This window comes from Penicillium samsonianum, assembly GCF_028829775.1.
Source record: "Penicillium samsonianum strain IBT 33392 chromosome Unknown utg000003l_segment0_segment0, whole genome shotgun sequence".
Lineage (NCBI taxonomy): Eukaryota > Fungi > Ascomycota > Eurotiomycetes > Eurotiales > Aspergillaceae > Penicillium > Penicillium samsonianum.
The window spans coordinates 3,853,549-3,864,688 of NW_026643261.1; the positions used below are offsets into that span (position 1 = coordinate 3,853,549).

Genomic DNA, 11,140 nt, shown 5'->3' on the forward strand with positions numbered 1-11,140 from the left:
TTGTTGGAATAGAAACACATGGACCCCCCAGCCTTCTAAACTCCAAATCCGAATCAGGGCTGAAGCCAAGGAGCAAATCAGCTGCCAAGCTTAACCAGCTCCCCGAACCCTATTAAAGTGATCCTTGTGCAATGGGGGACTTTACTGGCGATACGCTTCCACTGGCTTGCATTATTCGGCCCCGTGCGTAACATATTGAATTAGAATAAAGTTATAGGACAGGTTCAAATGTTCATGGATAGGAATATGAATGTGGCGGCCATTCCCGGATGTTTCTGGTATCGTTCACGCCTCATGCAATGTACAGGGGTCCAATATTTGATCTAGAATGTGAGGCCTTACCCACCTGCAAGGCTAATTAAGTACAAAGCTAACTGCACGGCGAACATGAGCGGCACGAAGCGCAGACTCGGACCAGCTAACCTTATCGCCGAGTCAAGGTGTCAGCGGATATGATCCAGTCGTATCATGTTTTGGCCGACCGCTTGGTATTTTAGCGAATCATGTTAGTTTCAAGCCATTATTATTGTTATTCTTGGTCGAACACGAGCGATATCAGTCAGATGCGAAGCAGTGCACATTCTACAAATACATAGCCCGCAGTTAATATAGCTACTTAGTGGTAACCCGTCGTATGCTTGCTCATGGTGATCCTGTTACGTGGCTTCCTGGTTAGCTCTCGCCATTTAACGCGCGCAAACAATGCACGTACATACATGGGATCAACAGGCTTGAAACCTAGAGATTTCTTTTCTGATCCACAATACTCCATATAGAGTACACTGCATCTTTTTAGTTCATGTTTTCTTTTATCCGTATCATTGCTTTGATCTGGACTAGGATTTTGTCAAGCTTTTGTGGTCACCGCAGTTAAATTCAAAACGCCGCGTCACTGGACCTAATACGAGTACGAGTCACGAGGATATGGCCACAGTGGCTTGCTTCTTTATTTATCAATTTTTAACCTATGAGATATCGGATATCGGATATAAATTAAAATACTCCGGGCCAGATTCGCTAAGATCAACCTTGTTTGGATGTGACTCGTATGGGACTTGCCCGCCAAGGGATAGGGTGTTGGATAAACATCGGACAGAATCGCTCAAACCCTGTTTGGGCTATTATTAATCAATGGGGGATCCTCGGTCGCATTTGGCTGGTAAATCCCGATAGTCAAGTGGGCTTGCTTCTTTTCCCTGGTAGATAAAAAATACTCTTATCTGAACATGGCAACCATCGGAATTGAGCTTTTTTAGCACGAAGTCCGATTGGAAGTCTGAAAGATAATATATATGTTTTGAGTACGTTGTATATGATGTAGGTACATCTGAAGGATAGCCCAATATCCAATTACAATATAGAATGAAGCTCTCCCCCCCTTTTGCCAAGAATGAAAATAAACCAAAAGTGGAGGGGTGGATGTGCACTCTGTAAGCGAGCATAAAGTTCAGCGCCGGCCTCCTCGTGTTGGATTAAGCTTAAGAGTTCCGCACTAACCTTTTTCGCGACCAGAGCGCCACTTTTCTGACACAGACCATTTTATATATACGCAACTTTTTTTAATTTTCTTTTTCTTTTCCATTTATTTTTTGTTTATGCATTATTACCATACGGACCTCGGGAGTAGATTGTACTCTATCTATTATTAATGCTGATCCTTTATTCTATCCTTTAATCATTTTAGTTTAATCTATCGCCAGGAATGGGGCCTTTGAAGGGGCCAAATTAACCTTACTGCCTTCCAAGGTTTTTCAAACCCCGTAAACCCGAGCCAAGAGTTCCAACATGGATTTAACTAGCCAATCCGGAAAACTGTTTCACTCCCCGTAACAGGAGAATTGAAATCTAAATTCCATTCTATATAATTCAAGTAGACTCACATTAAAGATCAATGACGCAATTACGAGTTATTACTTTTGCACATTTACAATATATACATAAATTACCCAGGCTACACAATATTGAAGCCTTTGTACTCCGTATAGCCGTGCCCACTTCAGCCCCATGTCAAGACTCATCTCCTTTTCCAAGGTTCCCATGCATAAATAGTTCGAGTGGATTTCAAAGAGATTCATTACTCCGTTCCATGTGTATTACCGAGAATCTAATAAGATAAAGTAATTAAAGTAATTAAATTAAAATAAATAAAGTAAATAGAATAAATTAATAATTCTCTCGCCCATTCTTGGAACCTCGGCGTTTAACAAGTTCCGTTCGATCTTTTCGCTTGGATCGCTTGGCCCGCTCTTCTTCTCTCCGCTTCCCTTATTTAACCTTCTTTTTATGATTTCTTCATTGTTTCTTATAAAGCTTTGGGTACATTTAGTTGAAAGATCTCTCCTTTTTTTTCTTCCTTTTTTTCCTTTTTCCTTCTTCTTCCATATTTCTCTCTTTCTCCCTCCACTCTTTTTTTTATTTTAAAAAAAGTTCCCGAGACAAGAACAGCTAAGCCATTCCTTCAGAAACCTTGTGGAGTCATAAAGTAGGTCCCCCACTATCTCTTTTGTCTCTTTGTGTCTTTTCAGCCTTGGCTCTCTCCCTTGTCTGTTCGGCATTCTTACGCCTTCAAGCCCACTTGGCCCACATCAATCTCTGCAGTTCTCTTATCCTCTTCCATTTTGGGATAAAGTCTCGAATCAGTCAAAAAAAAGAGAAAAGAGAAAAAAGAGAAAAAAAAAGAAAAAAACAATACTAGCCGGTCTAACCGTCTTGGGTGACGTAAAAGCTCGGCCTTTACCCACCAACGCCGGTCTACAGGCTACCCCATACTGACTCGGATCCTGGTTCCTTTTATATTTGGACCTGAACCCTATTTTCTTCCTCTCCACTTGCGCCTCTTTTCTTTTCCCTTAGATCTAACTCATCCCTCTCAGAGATCTCTCGTACTCCATCTACCTTTAAAAAAACCCTTCTATCCTTCAACCTGGCAATCAGACCAAATCAACCGGGGTCGTCGGTTGACTCGAGAGCTTGGATGGAGACGTATTACGGGCACGTTCGCACACCTGCGGACGCCATTATTCTTTTCGAGGCTTGCCGCATCGGCCTTCTACCTCGTGTGCAAAGACGATTATCAGAGAAAGAGCGACAATCGATCCGTTCTGGTTCGGTCTTTGTATGGGATGAACGAGAAGCGGGTATGCGGCGATGGACTGATGGGAAGTCATGGAGCGCCAGCCGTGTCTCTGGTAGCTTTTTGACCTATCGCGAAATGGAAGGCAAGCGTGGAGGTGGCAGTGTCTCTCAGGGCTCTGCCTCTCGAGGAGGCAAGACACCTGAGAGTCGGGGCAGCGACGATGACCGCGCCGATGGAACAGACGAGGGACCAGATGGATACCGTTACAAACCAGATGGTCTGATGAAACAGTCTTTCAGTATCACGACCTCCAACGGCCAACACTTGCATCTGATAAGCTACTATTCACGGTCCCACCCTTCTGCCGCCAACTTACAACAACCAACTTCGGATCCTGCGCTGCGTCATGTTCGACCCCAGAAAGGTCTCTATCCCGAGTCGACAGTCAATGATCAGCAAAATCTCCCTGTCGTTACCCGTGGACCTATGCCAGGCGCTGCTTACCCCATAACTCCTCATCCCCTCGGCGCATACCCCCGCGTCACCCATACACAGCCATACCCGCCTGCCTACGCTTGGCCGCCCACCCCTCTAGCTACACCACCGACTGTCTCGGTTCAATACGGCCCTGGTCCTTCTTATCTCCCCCCGGTAGGTGCCAATGGACATCCTCATTATGGCCCGCCACACCACCAGCCTCCACCCCATCAGCATGGCGGTGGACTCCCACCGCCTCCACACGGGATGACAGGCCCGTATGATCGACCACCTCATATGGAATCAACATTACCTCCAGCTGGACCGCCGCCACAACAACAACAACAACAACAACAACCACAACCACAACCAAGCTACATGAACCGGTCGCCGCGCTCAATACACGACCATGCTCACGCCCAAGCCCACGCCCATGCTCAAGCCCACGCCCAAGCCCAAGCTCAAGCTCAAGCACAAGCTCACGCTCACGCCCACGCTCACGAGCAACGCACCCCACCGGTCTACGGACATGCTCTAGTTGATCCTCGCATGGCATCGCCGCGCGTGCCAGTCCAGTCCCTGGCGCAATCAAATGGACACGCGCGCAGCCCTCGCCTGGTGAAGCAGGAGCATCCCGCCGCGTTGCCCTCTCTCAATCCCATCGCCGCGTCACCGAAGTCTTCTGATCCCGCGAGTGCTGGAAATGCAGTTCCCGGCATCAACTCATTAATGAACGGTGCAGCACTGGCCCCCCCTTTCCTCCTCCACTGCCTCTCCCGGTGGCCCCGCCGCGAGCTCGAACGGCACCCCCGTACAGAGCTCTTTCGCCGAGGGGCCACGAGATATCCCTAATGAGAAGATCGGATTCGGAGGCGAGGACACGAGGGCACTGCGCCAGCTGGACCGCGCCTTCATCGCATGAAGTGTTTGATGAAGCGGTTATCTGATGCATTCACTCAACCGGTGAAAACAGAAAGAAAAAGAAAATCCATATCAAACCCGAACCCGTTTCACATGATTGATGCCCAGCTTAACCTCACGCTTTGTCTTCGTGTCTATGTCTCTTTACTTGTTGCGGCTCCCTACAGAGGGGAGTCTTGTTGCTGTTTCAAGTGATATCCTTTTTGTTTTATCTTTGTATTTGTCATTATTAGCATCTTGCATGGGTCGGGGCAATTCGAATTCTTGTTTTTCACATGTGATCGGGCCATGGCTACGGGTTCAATGGAACCTGGTCATATTATGCATTGGGATCGGTCTACACGGTTGGGATACGGGCTTTATTTCTAAATGGGCTACTTGTGTCTTGTCAATTGACTTTCTTCTATCTATCCATGAGACTTGCATTGTGCTTTGTATATACTTAGATGTATCCCTGTGTAGCAAAAATGTCGCAGGCACCTTAGAACTGGCTTAGATATCCGTCGTCAGCACTCATTGCTTTTGCGTTCACATGCTTCTAAGTACATGTGTATGCAGGTAGCAGAGCTCCCGTGGTCTGCATACTGGCTTTTATTGCGGGTAGGCGTGAAGGATTATTAACTCTGACAACCCTGCACTCAAGTTATGTCGCTTTGGCCTCTTTTGAGATCCAAATGAACCGGTGAGTCCTCTAATTCCCATTCTCCAGGGTTATTACCCAGGAATCCACCTGTCTTACGTGTATCTGGGCAATGGGAAGGAGAAAGTGATACCCAAGACCAGTAATGGTGATGTTATCGCCGATGGATATGGGATATCGTTCTTTGTTGATCAAAGTGTCCTCCCCAAAGCGATGAACAGCGAGGTTTGATTATGGTGCCCTTTTAACAGTCTTGCGACATTTCTGACCCTTTGTCAATCTTACGAATGGCTGTCGCTTCGTGGACTATATAGTTCCTGATTTCGAATCATTAGATCAACCCACGAAAGAGTTGGAATCCCACCTCGTCATACTTTCTTACGTTGCCGGCTATTCCCTGGCCTGAACCAAACTCCTAATCTGGAATGGTCTTTGTGGGAACAAGGAATTGCCAATCTCGGACGAAATTTCATTGGTTGTGGGTTCGACTTGATCGAGATTAAGCCATTCCTGCAGACCTCCAATGCGAAGGAACTCGTAGGGAGTTCATCCGGTGCGAGCTATAATGATATTGGCCTCGGAAACACCCAGAATGGAATCGTTACGAGCTTTCCCAGAGCCTTCACCGGGCCGTCAGAGCCTGCCCCGGGCCGGGTATATGCATATTGGTCATGCAAAGTCAGCTTTGCCGAATGACCATCTCATGAATTCCTTGGCGCCGAAAAATAGGAAGTTCTGATCTGTCGATTCGATGGTACCGATCCTCCGAAAGAGTCCGCAGAACTCTAAAACTCAATTCTGCAGAACTGTCATTTGCTTGGAATTCAGTCTGACAGAAACCCCTATTCTAGAGTCCACTTTCAGGAGATATGTGATGGTTGTATCAAGCTCATTAGACTATGTAGGCAAGGGATATGTTGACAACACACCGAAAGAGCCCTGGAGTTCATGGCAAATCAACGTTGGAAAGGGCTCTGGATTGGGTCTTATCACCGTTGACAAACTAGTGGATTGTCTGCAGGATCAGTTTTGTCTATCACTGTGATCTCCGGCATCACCATCGAGCCTGAGTAACTTGGAAGCTCTATCCAGTATACGGCTTCTGTTAGCATTACTCATACGTTCTGGACCAACCTTGGAACAAGTATCGGATCAGCATCCGTGATATGTCTGGCTCCAGAAGTCTCGAGGTATTCGCTTCGTGGATGGATGGGACTTCTTCCACAATTCTAGTTCAACTGTGGTTTCCAAACGGAAGCCGATTTTCGGTTGAGAATGGCACTGTCTAAGATTAGACGGCCCTCGAATGCCCACTATGCGCGGTATACATCATCGGGAATGACAGTAACTACGCCTCGGGGGTTCACTTCGAAACAGAGACCGTGTCAAAATGTGATAGTTCTGGATTTGATGCTTATTTTCGGCCACCAACGATATATACATCGATCTAGTTGCCCCCGATACAAGGCTATACTCAAAGACAATGCTCTCTCAACAACTGTCGATGGAGTTGATGAACCTCCATTGCAGAGAAATCGAAACACGCCGAGAATCCAGCCCTATGGGTACAACAAAGTCCTTCTTTTCCGGGATATTCTTTTGAGATAGGAAGGTGCTACATCATTCAAATTAGATGACGAAATTTCACTGATAAATTAGGGCAATTCGATTATCACCAATATCTCTGCTGATTAATCTAGGGTTGTTCTGGGCCTAGAGTTACGCCTTCACGTCAAAGGTGACTTTTGAGAAAATAGAAAAAAAGGTGACCTGGCTGGCAAACAACCAACCAATATCATTTTCTGTTCATCTGGTCAAGTTCGACTACGTGATTATGAAGGAAAAGCCGAAGAAGGACGACGACCTGATGCTGTTCCTTGTGACCTAGGTATGCATTTTGTTTATATCTAAGTATCTCTACCCCTAAGAGAAAAAAGAGGTTTAAAATATACTGCCATCTGTCAGAATGCCGACTTTATACAGCGCTGTCGTGATCATGCCGAGAGAGTAGCACCCAAGCTCGGTCTTTAGTCCCCTGACTAGTATGAGAAGCTCGAAGACTGTGGAATATCTCGGTCCTCTGCATGAATTCGAGGAATAATTCGAGGATTCGCACTGCGAAATGGTTCTAAACAGTCCTGGTAAACCCGTAAGAAGTTATTCAACCTACCACTATATAAAAACTCATGTATATCCCAGGACAGCGATATCTACTCACTCCTTCCAGGATCTCCGGAATCATGAGAAGTCTTTCGAGATATCCAATTCCCTGTCATTGGTTATCGCAGTAGTGTAGACAATATGCCAGGCTCCATAAATTATCTGTTAGTCTGGGCTTCGTATCTCCTGCTACCAAGAGAATACTTCAGGGCTTCTTATCTGACTGAGAGATCCACCAGAATGCGGCCCAGAGGGTGAATTGTGTCATATTCAACATACTGAGGGAACATGTTCTGACTGCGACTGTTTTTTGTGGGCCATGACTGATGGGACAATAGTCTGAGTACCTTTAAAGTCGTTTCCGCACACCATAAGCTCAAGGCAAGCGTACTTCTCTCATCTGATTGTATGTACCTTGAGACTATGCAAGATAGCCACCTGGATATTACGAAGGCTGCCAACAACGACACAGGAAATAACCGCAATGCCTCTCTTTGGGCAGCTAGATTGGGCCGATATATGGACAACCTGAGGCTCTGGACTGCTCCAGATCAGATATCGATATGTCGCATGAGTCAACAAGCAACGAGACTTCCTAGTCATTTTTGCACCGGAACGGATAAATTCCTTACAGATCATGACAACATGTCTGAGATCTGGCATTCTTTCAAGAGTTGGCAAACATAGAATGGGTGTATCCAATTAGAACCAAGGTATTTTAGCACCCGAAAACATTGAGATGTGAAGCGTTCGACTCGCACGATAAAAGTAAGCAAAATACGCTGGGTCATGATTGGTGCTCTGTTAGAAATCTCCGCGGATTTGAGAAAAGAAAGAGGAACCTCATGAATATCAATTTCTCGTGATGGTCCTATCCACAATCCACAAGCTCTGGTCTGGATGCCGATCACACTCTGAATTAGCCCGTGTCATACCAAAAATAAAAGCCACCCATCGCTTGTCTCGGCAGAGGGGATACCTTTGCTTTCTCTTACCAAAGTCAAATGCAGTTATCTAGGCAACCTCCTTAAATTCAGTGGCTATGAGAAGGTCAAGCATAGAGGAATTGTGATGTAGTTCTGGCGGCCTGTTTTGCCAGGCCTGCACCCGAGTAATCCGAGATTTGTTTGTTCGACCAGCTACAGTATGAGGTAGTAATGTTTTTCCTATTTCGCATAATTATCTCGAAAGAGACATGTTTCAGATTTCGATAGTTTGCGACTAAATCCCAAACAAAGCCAAGCCCAGAGAATAATAAGTCCTCGTGACCAATGCAGACGAAATTTCGATTGTTCCTACTGGGCCAGCTGGGGCTGAAAGAGACCGAATTGAACCGACACTAAGCAAGTGGAGCATAAACGAGGTCAATTTTTCCTGTTGGTTATACAAAGTGTGTTGAAAAGCCATCAACTGCTTACTTTGGATAGTTTAATTGGAGAGATCGGCTGGACGACTTGGATGGGGCCCGTGTACGCCCAATAGGAAGGTAGAAGCCGAATTTCCTTTCCCTGATGATCTGACTAGTGTCCTGCGCAAGGCTCAGGCAATTCAATTATTTTTGATTGGTATATTCAGCGCCATCGGGCCCAGTAATGGTCGCGCAGCAGTTCCGGTGGTGCCTGGCGGGATTTCCCTTATGCGGCGAACACCGTTAAACAACATCTCCTCGTGTCCACTGTTGGGGGCGTGCAAGCCTTCTCTCGGAGAAGCCCCGAGGATGAACGGGGGTAACTTAATTAGGCAATAGCTTCACTCCACATGTGTACGGGGGAAGAGGTCAAAGATCAAGAGAAAGAGAGAGAGAGACTGAGCGCGAGAGAAAAGTACGAAAAGAAGATGGTCCAGACCTTGACCTCGGCTTAGTTACTGTATTGGTCTACGCCCTGAAAGGTCATCTGGCCGCCTCCTATTATCCGAACCTGGAAATCTTTTTGTCCTTTCGTACTTGCTTTGTACACCCCCTGGGTGCTGCGTAGGTATATAGCTCATCACCTCACACCCCTTGCTCCTTACCAGGAACGAGATCAGTTATACAAATTGAAGTCAACATCTATGGCTCCTTTGTTTTCGGCCCCACTGGGCGGGAACAACCGTTGACCCGCCTTGAACCTTGGAAGCGGATATGACTTTCATTGTTGGAGACATTGTATAGTTAAATCGTAAGTTGTAGAAAGAGAAACACATGTGCTCCGTACGGAGTACGGAGCAAGGGCAGGGATATGATGCGACGTCAACAAAGGGACTTCAGCGCGTTCCCCATATTTTTACGCTAGATCATCCGTGTACATTGCCTGATTCGTTAGCGCCACATACCGTCATCGAACCATTGGCCCATATTGTTGGTCCACCCCGTCAGATGAATGGACTTGCATAGTCGATCTTGTTGAGCATTGGAAAATTGAAACGAACTAAAAAATTTAATTGCCTACTCACATAGCTAGCCCGACCCTAGTGCGTGGACTCCATATGAAACTCCCACACGTCAGTGAAGAAGCTCGTATGTACGAAGAAACTAGCAGGGGTATGAACATCATCTAACCTCTCTCCCGCTTCTCAGCTGATGGGTCAAAATGGTTAAAAGGGCAAAAAAAAGGAGGGTCCCAACATTAGCCCGTTATTAAATCCAGACAAGTGTGTTTCCTTGTTAGTCTCCCGGCAGATCCACGGGGGCCTTGCGCAGTCAGTACTTTTGGTGACCTTGCCACATTCCCACCCCTTTGGACTGTCACAAGTCACAGAAAGTGAGCAGGACACGATGAAAAGGGCAATAGACACAAATAGTAACAAAGGAGCGAATGAAGAATACCGATGGATCCTCCGCAGAACATTGCCTATATTCGATAGGCGGAATGATGACAACGGACGGATTCCGATCCTGGTCGATTCCCTGCAGCGGATGTCCGTGCTGGTCGCACCCAGAAGATCTGGCCCACTCTTTACCCCAGATTTGTTGGTGTTACACAAAGGGAGATAATAAACGAAAATAGATGAAAATTTCAACCTGGACGGGGATGGCGCTTAGACCCGAATAATGGGAATTGTCTCCGAGGAGAATAGAAGATCCTCCCACCAGTTTCGCCCGAGTGGCCGCGCTTCTCCTTCCCAAAAAAGGAAAGAAAAAAAAAAGGAAGAAAGCTTCGATAGTGTGGGGAGTGGCTTGTACACCAGCTGAATGGTTCGTGAGAAGTAATATCGCCAACTAATTCCTATTAGTACACATCATTCTACCCAAAGATTCCGGGGACCATGTATCATCACATCCGGGGTTATTTGTCTTGGCCCCAAGTCTCCCAACGGATCAAGGGGGAATGTCTTACAGGTTTACATCTGGAGTACAGGAGACTCGTGACGAATCATCCACGTTATTTGAGTAGGAACATATGTACGGGGTAACATGTCCCATATTGCATGGATGTACTCCATAGACTACATATGTACGCAAGACACTAGATGGAGCTTTGGTCCAGAATCATATTGAGGCAGGACTTGATGGATATGGATTAGAGGTCGATCCCAAGGCAACGGGTCATTTGCCGATGAAAAAAAAAAATTTGGGAAAGAAAAAAGAAAAGCTCCAAAAGCAAATAAAACACAAAACCCCATAACGATGCCCTGGTCAATTTGCTTTTTTTGGGGCTTCTTCACTGCAAATCAGGGCATCAGATCCAACATGCTTGGCAGCCTCCCCCGCATAGAAAGTTTATGAGAACAAATACGGTAGAATAGAATATTTATTAATTGATTTTCATGATTTTTAATGGCTCAAATGGCTTAAATATTAACTCCGTAATGGATTATAATTTATAGGCTAATGCGTTCATAGCTAGAAACTAATGTAGCCTAGGTTTTCATTACGCATTTGATTC

At 46.1% G+C, this 11,140-nt stretch overlaps 2 protein-coding genes across 2 annotated transcripts; both read left to right on the forward strand.

Moving 5' to 3' along the window:
• Positions 1 to 2,974: 2,974 nt before the first annotated feature.
• N7471_005069 (camp independent regulatory protein) lies at positions 2,975 to 4,888 on the forward strand (the record flags this gene model as incomplete). Its single annotated transcript, XM_057277788.1, has 2 exons — positions 2,975 to 4,243; positions 4,296 to 4,888. The coding sequence occupies 2 exons, from the start codon at positions 2,975 to 2,977 to the stop codon at positions 4,473 to 4,475; spliced, it is 1,449 nt and encodes a 482-aa protein (XP_057137398.1). The 3' UTR covers positions 4,476 to 4,888.
• Positions 4,889 to 5,020: 132 nt separating this feature from the next.
• Positions 5,021 to 5,345, forward strand: N7471_005070 (uncharacterized protein; the record flags this gene model as incomplete). The annotated part of the gene is made up of 2 exons (XM_057277789.1): positions 5,021 to 5,074; positions 5,184 to 5,345. The coding sequence occupies 2 exons, from the start codon at positions 5,021 to 5,023 to the stop codon at positions 5,343 to 5,345; spliced, it is 216 nt and encodes a 71-aa protein (XP_057137399.1).
• Positions 5,346 to 11,140: the final 5,795 nt, after the last annotated feature.